Consider the following 16,117-nt stretch of genomic DNA (forward strand, 5'->3'; position numbering starts at 1 on the left):
AGCAGGATGAGAATCAAAGACAGACATGTAAAAAAAAATTATCCTTGAAGGTGCCATAAACTTTGGAAAACCACCCTTAGAAAACTGCAAGGGCTATCGGTAAGATACTTTTCGATTTCCCACATAAAGAAGAATTGCCTTCCGTAGATTCTCCACAAGCCTCCTAGAAAACTGCATGGGCCATTGGTAAGATACTTTTCGATTTCCCACATAAAGAAGAATTGCCATCTGTACATTCTCCACAAGCCTCTCTTCGTTTAATGCATGTCAATTGCAAGGGATGATCCCACGCAAACTCCAGCCCTCAGAGAAGAAACCCTACTTAATTACAAAGGCTTTCAGGGGCATGCTTTTATGGTGAAGAAACCGTATTATTACGAAGGATTTTCAGAAAATGCTTTTATGGTGAATTATTATTTCCTGAAGCACCTAATGACTTTTCTCTTTTTCAGAGTTACCCATTAGCTATGATGATTTTATTTCAGGCCTTGATGCACTGCAAAGTGCCATGCTCCATGCCCCTCAAAATGAGTAAATTTTCATCATCTTCTGATCATAATTGACTTACTCTTAGCGTTGTACATAGAAATTAGTCTAGATGCTATTCATTCTAGGAGATCATAAAAATTGCAACTGCCAAAATATAAACATTTGGGCATTGTGCATCTGGGATATTCCATACCTGTAAAGCAACTTTTGATTAGAATGGATGGTCCAGATACTTGAGAACCACATATCCCAAAATCCGAACAGTCAGTTCAATCACAGGAGCTGGCAAGGCTCAGTAGTGATACATTTTTTTTTAAGAGGCCCGTTGGCTAAACTGTGACTTGTATATAACTCATTTTCTGCACAATTTCTCCTCTCATTTTGTTTTATTAACTGGGGTTACAGAATTTTTTATACAGTCCACAATGCCTTCGCAGTCTGCTTCAGAGAGGGGGCAGCCTGATTCATCTCGTGTGGTGGCTGGCTGAGAGTGTGGAGAGCGGAGATTTCCATGTGTTTGGCATGCTTTCATCGTCTTGCAGTGCTCCGCTTCATCATCTCGGATGTTCACAAACACATCATACAAATTCTCTGAAACATTCCCCAAAAAAAAAAGAATCAGGAATGCTTCCCATCAGTTCTTTTGTTCCTCTCTTGTTTTTAATCATAGTTTATTCCATCAAAGATGATTTTATTTGACAAGCCATTAAGGAAAAGAACACTACAATCAAATGGACTATGTTAAACCACATTGGGTCTCACCATCCCATGAGATGGATGACAATCAAAAGAGTGTGACCACCGTTGGGGTTGTTTACCATTGTGGCAAGATCCACTCTTTCATAATTGTCTATCATTTCATTGGCTAATGATGAGCGTAAATGGTTTCCACAGTCGAATGGATTATAGTATATTTCCCATTCATAAAAGCTAGAATGTACTGAAAGCAGCCAAACAGAAAATCTCAGTTGCCGGGCTGGAAAAGATCAAGGTGGAACTCAACAAATTTTGATTGAAGAAATACGGAATCACCGAGTGATTTTCCACTCACCCACTTTTGGTCGGCGAGTGCATGGTGCTCGGCTTGTCTGAAACTCATCTACAAAAAGGAAGCAGGCAAGAAAGTTAAGAAAAAACAATGGATTAAGGTTTGAGGGAAGGTGCAGTCAAACATTAAATGTACTGACCAAACAGATAAAGGTCCCCCTCTGTGTAGTATTTAATGGCAACCTCTGGAGCAGGCAAGCTTTTCAGCTCTTCTGCAAAAAGTTAGTTAACATGCATGCAAAATGAACTCGTGCATTATGCAGGAATCTTAGTTCTGTATGAGATATCCCAAATTGTTACTAGAGAGAGAGGTTAAATTTCAACGAGCTAAATTCTGAAATCATCCAGACAAGTACATCAAGCTCACATTTTTTAAGGGGATTCTTAAATCATCCACAAGGTGAAATAAAAATACTGACACACAAGCCTACACAAACGAGCTTTCTTGCACACGACTGAGGGCGCCTCTATATTCCATCCATACCATGATCTGGGGGCATTTTGATGATTTGTTGTAAACGTTGAAAGCTAAAAATTTAAGTATGTGGCATGTATGGATGCCCTTGTAAAATGGATGTTCAGTAGCAGAAAAGAGAACAAAACACAGAAAAGTAAAAAGGAAAAAAAAAAAGGAGGTCCCACCTCCTTTTTCTTATCTCCAAAACTCGCTGGGGCCGCTACTACTCATCGCACCCAAACCCTCCATAAACCATCTCTCTCTAGAACTCTCCAACCACTCAAGAGAGAAAAAGGAGCAGACAGAGATGAACATCATGAGCAAACCCACATTTTAAGAAACTCTCTCTCTCTCTCTCTCTCTCTCTCTCTCTCTCTCTCTCTCTAGAATCTCTCTTTCTCTCCAAAACAAGGCATCATGTGCCCCCTCCATTCTCTATCATAATGCAGCAAAGCTTCGCCCTCTATGATTACAGCCATTCTTGAGTTTGAGAATAATAACAGTGCATTTGACTGGGTAAAAATTGAAGAAGGATATGCAAAGAAAATTGACCAGGTCTATCCTTTCTCCATTTTCTTTTTCCTCTCACAGCTCTTCTTTATCCGCCTGGGATTTGTTAGTGAAGAAGCCCAACCTATGGTTCCAGGGTTTTATGATTTTGGTCCTCTGAATCAACTCTTTGAAATCCTTGCTTTTTTTCTATGAACATTGAAATTCTACACATTCGGTTTTGATTTTTATCTCGAAAAAGAAATCAGGTTTTGAATGATTCTGAAAGAGCAGAGATTGGGTTTTGACTTTAAGGCTTTTGGGGCCACGGCAGCTTCTCTATTTAAGACTGTCCGGAGGCCAAGTCCTGGAGTGTTGGAAGTTGCAGAGATTGGGTTTCAGTGGTTTGGGTTTGGGAACCAAAATGGGTGTGTTCTGATAGTTCATGGGTCCGATGTCTGTGGCTTTGGTTGGGTTATTGGTGTATCAGTGCACAGAGAGAGAGAGAGAGAGAGAGAGAGAGAGAGAGAGAGAGAGAATCCTTATGTGCTCACTGGGGGAGAGAGAGAGAGATTTTAACCCTATTCAATATGACTCAAGAACTTGGTATGTCATATCCAGGGTCAATGCTTGTGTAGTTAACAAAAGTGATCTGAGTTGCCAAGTGAAGTCTTACCCAAGCGAGTCCTAAGTTGCTCTTAGGTCATCTTAGTAATGCAATCATTACCATCATCATCATCAAACCTTTCTCCCAACAACACTTGTATCTAGCTAACATTTCTTACAACTTGTCTGAAAAATTAAATTTAATAAAATCTTGACATAATAAATTCCCCTGGCAAGGATAATATTTACCATTATTATAGTTTTGGTAACGGACAGCTGGATGCAGAACCTACAACTGAAATATAAAGGCCATGCTGAAAGAATTCATGCTCACCTCCCTTTAATGTGATAAATTTATCATATGTTGAATATGCATGTTTTTCCACGCATTCAGAAAAGTGATCTGCAAACATAAGATGAATAAAATAAAGAAAGCATACCAATTTTTATAATCTCAATCAATGAGCACTTATATTCACTCAACATTGCAATTTCAAGGTAATAGAAGGAACCACCTCTAGATAATACTAAGAAAACGAGCTAGTTTACTTTTGATTACTCCAAAAATGACGAAAAAAACCTGTATAAAATTACAACAGTTATCAAAAGACAACTTGGAGGTGTGCAATAATCCAAAATCAATATTACGATCATCATGTTGAAAATAATCATAATAGTTTTCCAAATCAAGAAGAAACTGCTCAAGAGTCAAGAGTGTAATTAAGAGCAAATCCCCAGATGAGTAGGTTCAAGTGTCGTCCTCCCAAGAGGTGGAGTCCTCCCACCGACTGGAGCAAAATCTACAGACTGTACCCTCGCACCTCTCTGGCTGAAACCTCCTCTGCCCCTCCTCCTCCCCCTCCCATTTCTACCCAGTTGCATTCATCTTCTACTTCTCTCCCCCCTTCTACTTCCTAGGCTCTACCTTCTGGTCTTCCATCCCCCAATCCCACCTACGCACAAGCGGTGCTTTCTAAGCCCGTCGGCGGTCCGGCTGAGGTAGCGAACCCCCCCCCTTTCCTTATGTCCAGCTAACCATTCCTATTCCGGATGACATCTCTACTACCCTCAAACTCAAACTTCGCTCATCCTTGGTAGGCTTCTTTCAACCCAGGTGAGATGATTTCAGGGCAATCGAAAAAATGGCGTCAAAGCCTTTGGGGGGAGCAGGACCTGAGGTGCCTCCGTCTCAGTAACAGAACCATCCTTTTCAACTTCCCTTCAGAAGCCAGTGCCCTTAGGGATCTCGGTTCGGATTCTCTGCCCACCTTCAAGGGAGCACAGCTACACCTTCAAGGAAATCCTTTGAATTCCTATCTAGGGATTCACTTGCCACTTGTAACTTTGGATCAGTGTTTTAAAATGTGGCCGCATCGCCGCATCATGCGATATGCAGTGGGCTACGCATTTGAACTGACTGCATATGCGATTTTGAGCTATGCGGCCGCATATGCGCCGCATCGCATCTCACACTTCCGTCGAAATTGTTTTCGATTGTGCCCCTCGAGGAGGGGCAAAATGGTCTTTTTGACCATCCAAAAATGGGGGAAACAGTTTGGGGGGGTATTAAACCCCTTAAACGATGATTTACAGCCACTTTTGTGGCTTTTTTTGGATTAAATTGAGCCAAAAAAAAATTAGGCAGAAATTTCTTTTTCATTCAAATCTTCGATTTGCCGGTTATTTGATACTTGGATGTTGATTTGATGCCTTTGATTATTAATTTGGGGAAGTTAGGTGAAAATATGATGATTTACAGCCACTTTTGTGGCTTTTTTCATCAAATCGAGCAAAAAAAAAAATATACAGGCGGAAATTGTTTTTTCATTCAAATCTTTGATTTAGCGGTTGTTTGATACGTGGATGTTGATTTGGAGCTTTTAATTGTTAATTTGGAGAAGTTAGGATGAAAATACGATGATTTACAGCCACTTTTGTAGCTTTTTTTTTATCAAATCGAGCAAAAAAAAATATTAGGCAGAATTTGTTTTTCATTCAAATCTTCGATTTTGCGGTTGTTTGATACTTGGATGTTGATTTGATGCTTTTGATGGCTAATTTGGGGAAGTTAAGGTGAATTTGTGACAAAAGAATTGAGCTTGACTTCAAAACTCTTTAATCTTTATGGAGACATGGACATTTGGCTTGTAGTATCACTATTTTGTAACATTGAAGTTTGTGGTTGTAAATTTGTGCTTATGGTTGTTGATTGTTGAATTTTTTATGAAGCTAGTTTCAAGTTTCTAGTTTCTACCAAGGGATAGTGGATACAGAATCTCCGACAGCTAATATTTTTGGACTTAATCCTTAAAACTAAAATACCTACTATCACATATATCACCTCTATATTTTTTCTATGATTAACTTATTTTTGTAGATTTTTTAGAATTTTTTTATATTTATTGACCGCATCGTCGCGATGCACCCGCATCCGGACCGCATCGAGCCGCATCGCCCCCCCCACCACTTTTGGCCGCATCCCGCATTTTAAAACACTGCTTTGGATCCTCATCTCATACCTCTTCCTCTCTGGTTGGAGGTGGAAGGCTCTTTCTTTCGTGTGAGGGTGCCTTGGACTTCGACCTCTCCACCATCCCCTCAGTTCATCAACCATGATGCAGCTCAGCCTTCCCACAAGGCCTACCCAGCTGACTGGAGAGTGGTGCCCGGCCGTCGCCACCACCATTGGCGGCGTCCCTCATTGGTGATTTTGGAACATGGGAAGGAGGTGCGTACAAGGTTCCAATGCGGGACCACACATCTCGCAGGATTGGCGCCTTCGGGAGCTACGTTGCGACCAGCACAGGAGCAGCTAGACAATAGCACGGCAGCCGCCCACCTTGCTGCTGGCCACGCCGAACCCCTTCCTGTTCCTCCTATCAACAACACTCTCGCTCCACCTGTCCGACCGCTTGTGACACCTATTTTCTGATCTTCTCCTGCCCCAGCAAATTCAACTTTGCAGTCGAATGGCGGTTTCACTTCTCGCCCAAGCAAAGAGGTCGGGTGGACGCTGATCTTTTGGACCAACCTCAGCAGCCTTCATTTATTGATACAGCTGGACCATCAGGCAGTCCCTCTCCCCGCCGGCCCACCATTGTTTCGGCCCACGGGCCCGTCATCGGGTCCCTCCCTTCACCGCCTCTCTTCACCTCAAACGTCATGACACATGTCCCTACAGTCTCTCTCTCTCTCCTCTTTTTCCTCTCCCCATTTTAACCCTTCATTGAATCCTTTTGAGGACACACGTCCCTCTATCATACCTATGCCCCCTGAGCCACCTAACCCCATCCTTGAGCCCCTCACCCCCTCTCCGCTACTATCATCTCCACCCAACCCCATCTTCTCCCTCTCCCCGTCTCTCCTCCCCCTTGCCTTCTCTCTATCCCTGCCCTCTCACCTTTCGATGAAGATCCTCTCTCTCCACCACCTCCTCCCTCTTCTTCTCCACCCCAACCCTCACCCCCTCAACCTGCCCCTGTCTCCCCCTCCCCACCCCTAACTGGACCCCCTTTCTTTCTGCATGCCTCGTTGGGCCCCCCTGACACGTCTTCCATGCCCAGCCCCCCGCCCCCAAGCTAGGTCCCCTTCCCGGAGTGGTATCACTGCCACGTTCACCCTGACCCTTCTTATCCCCCCTACACCTTCGTGTTTGGTTTGTCCAACTCAAACCCTCTCTCTTCTCTACCTCTTCTGACGCCACCCCATTCATCGACCCCTATGGACTGGCCTCCCCTCTCTACTGGGATTTTGGTGGTCCAGTCTCTTGACCCTACCCCACCCGATCTAGAGGCCTTAGCCCCTTTGTTAGTCCCCTACCCCCACTTTCTCCAAACTTGACGCTCTTGGGCCATGCAAGGACAGAGATGTCTTCCTACCCTTTTCCTACCCTAACCCCTGCGGTCCTCTGCTTTTGCCTGAGTTTGCGTCGGCGGTTCCAACCTCCCACCCCCCCCTCCAATTCTGTCACCTACTGTTACCCCCTTGTCCCACTTGTCCAGATTCTCCCCAACCCTGCTTCGACCAATGCAGCTTTCGATCCCTCACAACAAGCGACAGCCTACCCCTTCCCTTGGGAGTTGTCTTCGCCCCAACTCCCTGAACCCTCTCAGCAAACCCCTCTGTGCCTACCGCTCCTGGCACTTGGACCACTCTCACCCCCTCCCCCTGCATCTCAGGCTCTACCCATGTGGAACCCTACATCACCCTACCTATTGACCTTTACCCCTGCAATCCTTTTGAGACACCCCGCTCCCCCACCGCCGACCTTTGCGCTCAGCCTTCACCTGCCTCTTCTTCCTTCTCTTGGTCACCGAACTCTCAATCACCCCCTTCAGTGGATTCAAACTGCGTCAATGCTCTTGACTGAGGACAAGGAGATCCTAAGGGTTATGTGCTTCCCACATCATGGTCATGACGGGGCCTTTCCACCGTTTTCCCAAGGATAAGGTTGAGAGTATGCTAAAGGTAACGATTAAAGGTCATAGAGATATCTTAAACCTATACTTCAGCATCAATTACGACAAAAAAAAAGACTCGGTGCCAATTGTGGTGGTCTTCTCTCCACCCTCAGATCAGGAGTCCCTCCCTATGAGGTCTCCTAGGTTTAACTCTTTGTCATACCCCCACTGTTCCTCATGAAGCTGCTTTCATGGAATGTTCGGGGTTTAGGACAAGACCTCAAGCACTCTGCAGCACGGGATTTGTGCGCCAAACACAACCCTTCCATCGTAGCCCTCACGGAAACTAAACAACCGATCCCTACCCTGCAACTCATCCACCAGGTTTGGGGCCAACACCCCTGCCAGTGGATTTCTATTGTTGCGGCCGGAGCCTCTAGAGGCATATGGGTCATTTGGAACCCAGCTGAACACACCCTCAGCTCTTCTCACCTTGGGGCTTTTTCAGTGATTGCGATCCTCACAAGAATCTCAGACGGTTTTCCATGGAAATTCACAGCAATTTACAGGCTAAATACAGTGTCCCTTAGACCTAAGTTTTGGGAAGAACTGGATCTCGTTGCCAATCTTCCCCACCCGGCGTGGTGCCTTGAAGGAGATTTCAACATCACAAGGTGGTCCTTCGAGCGCAACAGCAACTCTAATATCTCACAAGGAATGCTCGATTTCTCAGACTTCATCTTACGTGATGAACTCCTGGACATCCCTCTACAAGGCAACCTGTTCTCGTGGTCTGATCATTCTTCCCAACCCACCATATCCAAACTCGATACGTTCCTAACTTTTATGTAATGGGCTGATGCCTTACCAGGATCCCATGCAATGGCTCTCCCAAAACTTAGTTGCCCTATTCCACTCCAAACCCAATCGGCTCACAGGGGCCCTAAACCTTTCCGTTTTGAGCTTGCGTGGTTGGAAGAGTCTTCTTTGTCCTCTCTTATCCCTCAATGGTAGGACTTTTTCTCACCCTTAGTCTCGGGTAGGGCAGGGTTTATTCTCCAACGGAAAATTCAACTTCTAATAGTTGCCCTCAAAAATTGAAGCAGAACAATTCCTGCGAACTTTAGTCAAACTAAAAGCTCTCTTCTATCGACCATTCAAGCACTAGATCTATCTGAAGAGTCCCTACGCCTCTCCACTGCTGAGTCCAACCTCAAGACCCAACTTAAACTTAACTACTTCTCTGCCCTCAAAAACGAAGAGATTTTCTGGTTTCAGCGTTCTAGGGTCAAATGGTTGCGCCATGGTGATCACAACACTGGTTATTTCCACATAATAGCTAATCGTCAGCGTAGAGAGAACTCCATCTCGACGCTTAAGTTGGAAAATTATGTTCTCAATCAACCTGCTGATATTGAAGAAGCTATTCTTTCTTTCTATCACTAACTTTATTCAGCCCCTTCTGAACCGAGGCTTAGGATGGGGGACCTCCAATTCCTTACCGTACCTAATCACTGGTCTCAGTGGTTGGAAAAACCCTTCACGGAGTAGGAAATCTTGGACGCCATAAAGACAGGTTCCCTTTTGCCCCTTACAAGATTTTCTGGGATACTTAGCCTGACTTCATCAATTTCTTTGACGAATTTTTCGATCGTGGTATCCTCCACTGAGCGATGAATGCCACTTTCATCGCTTTGGTTCCTCAAGGTTGAGGGGCTGAGGAACCCAAGGATTTCAGACCAATCAGCTTGATCAATTCAACATATAAATTCTGTCCAAAGTGCTGGCCACTAGGATTAAAGAGGTGCTACCCTTTGTGATCTCCTTAAATCAGAGCGCTTTCATTAAAGAAAGGTAGATCCTTGACGAGGTCCTCGTCACTCAGGAGTGCATCCACTCCAGACACCTTGCCAAAAAACCTGGACTCATCTTTAAGATCGACCGGGAAAAAGACTATGACCACGTCGACTGGTTACTTTTGGATGAAACAATGACAAAGATGGGATTTGGGACCCGATGGAGAAAATGGATGAGAAGCTGTTACATCCATCCCTTCTTCTCCGTGCTTATTTGCGACACACCAAGAGGTTTCTTCCCTTCCTCAAGGAATCTTAAGCAAGGGGACGCCCTGTCCCCTTTCCTGTTTACAATTTCGGCCGAGGTTTTCAGCTGTCCTATCTCATGCATGTACCAGTCCGACCTTCTTTCAGGCTTCAAGAAGTGTCCAAGAGGCCCTATGGTTACCTATCTACAGTACGCAGATGATACGCTAGTGTTCATCGATGCTTTACTACTCAAAATCGAGTACTTACGCAACTTTCTCAAGTGTTTTGAATATGCCACTGGCAATATGGGGAAGTCTACTATGATTGGGGTCGCTCTTTCCCCCTCGAAGACTAGAGAGCTCATACCCCTGTGGTCGTGCAAAGTTGAAAATCTACCAACTACCTACCTTGGGATGCCGTTGGCCTTTGGGAAACCCAAAAATAGAAAGCAGTCTCATGTTATAGATAGGGTAGATCAACGTTTAGCTGGCTGGACAGGTAGATTCTTATCCTTTGCCGGTAGGACTACACTGATAAAGGCTACATTGTCGAATACTCCGGTCTACCTTATGTCCCTTTTCCACATGTCGACGACTGTAGCCAATCTCTTGGAGCAGCTTATGAGAAATTTTCTTTGGTCAGGCGACTCTGATTCTACTAAGTTTCACCTCACTTCATGGCAGAAAGTCTACCAACTTAAACATTTGGGAGGACTTGGGATTAGAACCTTCAGGAAACATAATACTGCTCTGCTCGGCAAATGGTGGTGGCGCCTAGTGAACCACAACAATCTACTATGGTTTAATGTGGTACGTATCAAATACTGTATCTCACATAATGCTTGGTTGCCAGAGGGCAGAAGACCCACCAGAACTTCTGGGGCATGGAAATCCTTTTCTACAGCCCTGACTGCTTTTGAGCAAAATATTCGGTTTCACCCGAGGCTAGGTCACACCCCCTTGAGGGATAGGTTCCCCTTGTTATTCTCTTTGGCCTCCAATCCATCCTCCTCCATAGCTGAAGAGCTCTCAGCTTTAGGGGGACCAAGGGTTTGGATCCCTCGTTTCAAACAGTCCCTTTTGAATCCCGAATTCCTGGAATTCACCTCGTTGGTCTCCTTACTTCATTCCACCTTCTTGGCCCACTCCGGGGCTGATAGAATCATCTGGACTCCCTCGCCCTCGGGGCTCTTCTCGGTTTCTTCTTTTTACAAGATTTTGCTGCTACCGCCCTCTACACCTCCATCTGCATCTTCAGTCGTCTTCAAGGTGTGATCCTCCATTGCCCCACCGAAGGTGCACGCTTTTAACTGGATAGTGGGTTTTGAAAGAACCCTCATGGTAGATCACCTACTACGGAGGGGTATCCCAATCCCCAACAGGTGTGTAATGTGCTGTTGTGAGGAAGAGACCAACCCTAACCTCTTCATTCACAGCATTCTTGCCCATAGCTTGTGGAGTAAAATCCTCGGACTTTTCGGTCTGACCTGGGTAACTCCAACCTCTATTCCAGGTCCCTTTCTCCTCGCTGCGGACCCTCCTTGGCCCAACGCAGGTAGACTATATTGAGGGCCATAGCGGCAAGCATATGGGTAATTTGGACTAAGAGGAACTCCAGGATGTTTAGAGGTGCAAAAAGTGAGGTCCCAGCCCTTTTTCATAGAATCACATCCTCAGTGATCTTTTGGGCAACAAACCATAATGCCTTCAATGGCATCTCAGCCACGGTCTTAATTCACAGGTGGGAAAATGTCGTTCAATTCCAACCGGGCCTGGTAGTGAGAGCAAACAATCGGTTGCCCCCTCCAGCAAATCACATCAAGCTTAACTTTGAAGGGTCTTCCCTTGGGAATCCTGGACCATCGAGCATAGGGGGGGTGTTCCGAGATCCTCTTGGACACATTCTAGTAACTTTCTCAACTCACATTGGTCACGCTGATTCTCAATTGGCTGAGTCCTTGGCACTTCTGTCGGGACTCAAAGCATACCAATCTGGCTGGGACCTTCCCTTGCTAGTAGAAGGAGATGCAAAGAACATCATAACTTGGGCTGCTGGCAGCACCCCTGCTCCTTGGTACCTTGCATCGATCTTTGATGAAATCTCCCACATATGTAGGGATCTTCCCGTCTTATGGATGCACACCTGGAGGGAATCAAACTCCCTCGCAGACCAGCTGACTAGGGATGGGGCTCTTGCACAGACCGTGGATCATGAAGCATCACGGATGGATTTTTAGAAGACAGGGGCCCAGTTTTTGGCACCAAAGGACGGCTCCTCTGGTTTCTTTTGTAAATGGGCGACTTCTTTAAGCCTTTTTGGCCTTCTCTATACACTGCTGTAAAGGGCAACGGATATAAGCCCCATTTTTTGTATAGGGTTAGTCCTTTCGGTAACCTATTTTTTGTATAGGGGACCCACAAGCTGGGTCGCCTGGAACAACCATTTTGTAACCCTTTTCTTCTATACAAACATTAACATTATAAAAAAAAAAAAAAATTAATAATGACAATGAAACAAAACCAAAATCTGGAGTTGCTCATTGAGGTATTTCCACAACTAGGATTCTCATTGGTGGACGTAGGAGAGAGAAGAAATGGCAAGGAGTCTCGCATTAGCCAAAGTTAAAAAGGAAGATCAAATTTAGAGATTGGAAGACAAAACTGAGTGATATGTTAAAACATAGGAAAGTCTCACAAAAATAAGGGGAAAAAAAATTAAAAAGCTCCAGACAAGTTGCAGTTCTATGGAACCAGTATTGTCAACCTGTTTGTGTATATGTTGTCCCACTCAACACAAACAGTAGGTCGTAACCATGCCTAGGATTATAGACACCATTGTGTCCAAACACTAAATGGTTCACTTTTTATAACATCTATAAGCATTCAGGTGGTAAAATGTGTTTGTTTACATCTAATGAGATTTTAGCACACTTGGAAGAAACAGTGTAAGAAGTTATAGATCCATATAAATCTTAGATGTACTGAATAGTTTGCAAAGACGAGTTCACAGCTCCGTTTAGTCCCAGAAATGAAAAGCTGTATAAATGAGAATGCCAATCCTGTACGTCATCTAAAATGTGACAAAATGTTTACTAGTCATTTGTACTTACATGCCATTCTCGCGCTTACAGCATACATAATGACTGTCATGAAGTAGTAAAATATTGCAATATGTTGCGCAAGAAGGCGGTCAAACCACATAGAATTTCCTCCTAATTCCTGAAATCAGACAAAATATTTATCAAATACAAGTTTTGGATGCAAGCATTGACTAAGAAATTATAGATTCATCACCAGACAATAATCCAAATGCTCCAACAACGAAATGGTAAAAAGTAATACCAAATGATGAAATGAAAGACATCAGAAGAAAACAAGTTTGCCAGATAGATGAGAAATACCTAAGACAATGAAAAAGAGGAAGCATAATAATTACTCCAACCAGTCTCATTAGATATTGCATGAGCCTGAAGTTATTACTCTAAAACAAGTAAAGCAGTATTCAAATAAAATAAGAAAATAAAACGAATAAAAGCAAAACGTAAACTAGTAGTCATATTAACAATCTTATTATTACATCATAAGAAAATAAAATGAATAAAATCAAAATGTAAAGTAGTAGTCATATGAACAATCCTATTATTACATCATGGGGACATGCATCAAAAGTCTTCTTTACAGACAACCAGTGTTTGCCAGGTCGTGCGAGCTGGCTCATTCTCACTCAAGATGCTCCCAGGAACACCCCCCAACTCGGGGGGTTTTATATAAGTTGCCCAATACTCGGGCAGGAGTATCATAGAGTTGCCCAAGTAATGCGAAACTCGGGCTGACTAGGGCGTACTTACCCAAATATCATACCATGAAGCATTTTATGTTCATTTTTCACCTAGACTCTAAGACTAATTTAAGCTTAAATTTTGGCTGTAGTCCTATTTCCATATATCAAAAGAAAAGAAAGACATATCAAATTCGACGGATTTGAGAGGTAGAAGATATCAACCTGGGTTTTGCCCAATTTCAAAAAGTTCCAATTTGTTTGTAAGTCTGGCAGATCTTTAATGAAATTTAAAATTTGTTCCTTAAGTCCATTTTTGGGTTCCTCGTCCAGCCATAAGCTTCTTTCCCACAAAAAACACTAAGAAATTTTGATTTATAAGATTTTCATTTTGGATATATTATTCATCGAAATTTTCAAGTGCTTAGATCATCTAAAACCAAACTCAAAACGCAGATATGGCATGGGCATTTCAATTGGGGTTCTTTAAGGAAGCTTTGACAAGGATTAGAGGCATCAGTTTGCACCAAGTGCAAAGCTTGAGGTTTGACCTTCAAATTTTCTTCAATTTAAATTCATATAATCGATTTACTTTTTGCTGATATCACTCAATCTAGTAATATTTCAGTTATTGTTGCATTCTATCAAAAATGAGCAAGATTAGAACTTTTTTCAAATGTCATGTATTATGACATAATTTCAGCCAAAAACATCAATGTTTTATCATTTTCCATAATCGATTTTGCTGATATCACTCAAATCAGTTGTTGTTGCATTCTATAAAAAAAGAGCAAGATTAGAACTTTTTTCAAATATCACGTATTATGACATAATTTCAGCCAAAAACATCAATGTTTATGTATGTTGTTTATCTTTTTATTTTATTTGTAAGAATTTTTCTAATTTTACAGATTCCAGGAATTTTCCCTTTTTTTTTGAGGTTCTTCTGAGATAATTGGGCAGTTCGGTATGGCGTGGACTCGCCCAAGTCACTCTGACAGCCAGGGTCTGAGTTCAGTCACCTAGCCACATTGTCAAATAATGTGGACAACTTATGATTTCTTGAATTTGCTTCGAAAGTTCTCAATTAAATCTGAGTTTGAAAATGTAATTTCCAAGATAACATTTCAAGTCCGAACTAGCATCAGATATCAACTTTGGAATCTAGATTGAATCTCACTTTAAAAGGTAGTCATGGAAAATAGGTTTGGATTGTTCCATGATTCAATGTCAATGAGCAGATCAAAAGCACATATCTGAAGCAATGTTTGAATGGCCGCTGAAATTGGCATTACTCATAGGATATCAATTTCAAAAGAGTCCAAGTTGCAGGTCTAGGAGGAAATAATAGAAGCCTAAGAAGCTTGTTTGCTCTCAAGGTTTTCAAAAGGCAATTATATGATGATAAAGAACAAAAGAAAACAGAACCCACTCCATATGCATTCTGTATCCTGGCCCGCAAGAAAACTCTTAAACAACCTTCAGTCTAGCTCTAATAATGTCTGTGTAGCATATCATCCCATAGATCCCTTCAAAGTTAACCCAATCAACTCCTTAGCATATCCCTTCAAAGTTAATCCATTCAACTCCCATGAAGAGCATCTAAACATTTGAACTAAAAATCATGCACTCAGAATATTAAATGACAAAAATCAAATCATGCCACCCCAAGGACCCGAACTGTGCCACTCAACTTCTCCACCATGAGTCCATCATTCTCCCTAGGCTTGAGAACCATCCAAAAGAAAAGGACACTCTACCTGGGATTAAATTCACAGGTTAAAACATTCAATAAAATATCCAAACTTCGTATTTACAAGTCCACTCATTCTAAGAGGAACCATACACCTAAACTCTCATGTTCTATGCAACTATAGACCATGGTTGCACCAGTCAATCAAATGATTCCAGAAGCAATAATAAACCGTGAAAGGCCTGAAATTCATTGGTTAGAGAAGTGCTAATTTCTTCTCTATTGTCCATTTAAATTTTGCAGCAGGAAAACATCATTATCAAAAGAAGCCTCTCAATCACAAGGTCGGTTCAAGCAAGGGAGGTATCATTATTGATTATTTTATAAAATGTTAAATGAAAAGGCGAAAAGACCCTTAAAGAGAAATTCTAACTCCATGACTTTTTGAAACATCCGCTTCTCAACTTGCCACACCTCAAGAAAACACAGGCTGTTTGAAACATTCTACGCATTCCAACAGTTACTATGAGATGAACACCGGGGTAAGAGCCAGAGTAGGTTGACATAGAAATGTCCATGAGCAGCTAATCAAGAGTTGCAACAGGGAGCGACTGTTCTAAAATTCATTTGGCCAAGAATGGAAATGCTTCAGCAAGCCACTTTGGGAAAGATTTCAAGGTTTATTTATTCCTTACAAGAATGAACAAACGAAATGGAATCATTAAAATATTTTAGAGAAAAAGATATGCTAAAATTTATAAAATATATATCAAAGAATCCAAAATTATCTATTTTTGCAATTTGATTGTTCACCTTAGTTAAATTTATTCATGCCTCACTATACCATTTGCATGCACGTAGCTAAACTTATTAGAAAGATCATAAATACCCATACCTACATATAAAGTTTCTGGACCTAAGGCTCAATGGATGGATAGCCAAACCCGCTCTCCTTGGGTCCACAGCTACTCCAAATCACCCCATAAGTCCCCCCTGCAAGGAGAACTCCTTCAAAGCTTCTTGAGTGTCCTCTTGCTACATTGAGCAAGCTTAGCGAATAATGGGGCTGTGTCGTCTTAGCATAAAAACTTCCCTTTCCATTCCATATCGCTTC

General features: G+C 42.7%; 1 protein-coding gene across 1 annotated transcript in view; it reads right to left on the reverse strand.

Annotated features, from left to right (window-relative positions):
* Positions 1-674: 674 nt before the first annotated feature.
* The window catches only part of IM (Alternative oxidase family protein), a 29,345-nt gene continuing 13,902 nt past the window's right edge, over positions 675-16,117 (reverse strand). Inside the window, exons 5-9 of the mRNA XM_006829441.4 lie at positions 12,643-12,751; positions 3,423-3,491; positions 1,677-1,748; positions 1,541-1,588; positions 675-1,080 (exon numbers count right to left, since the gene is read on the reverse strand). Coding sequence (XP_006829504.3) covers positions 866-1,080; positions 1,541-1,588; positions 1,677-1,748; positions 3,423-3,491; positions 12,643-12,751 — 513 coding nt within the window. The 3' untranslated portion in view covers positions 675-865. The remainder of the gene's footprint in view (positions 1,081-1,540; positions 1,589-1,676; positions 1,749-3,422; positions 3,492-12,642; positions 12,752-16,117) is intronic.

This window comes from Amborella trichopoda, chromosome 10 (assembly GCF_054954075.1).
Source record: "Amborella trichopoda isolate Santa Cruz 75 chromosome 10, AtrichopodaSantaCruz75HAP2 v2.0, whole genome shotgun sequence".
Classification (NCBI taxonomy): Eukaryota; Viridiplantae; Streptophyta; class Magnoliopsida; order Amborellales; family Amborellaceae; genus Amborella; species Amborella trichopoda.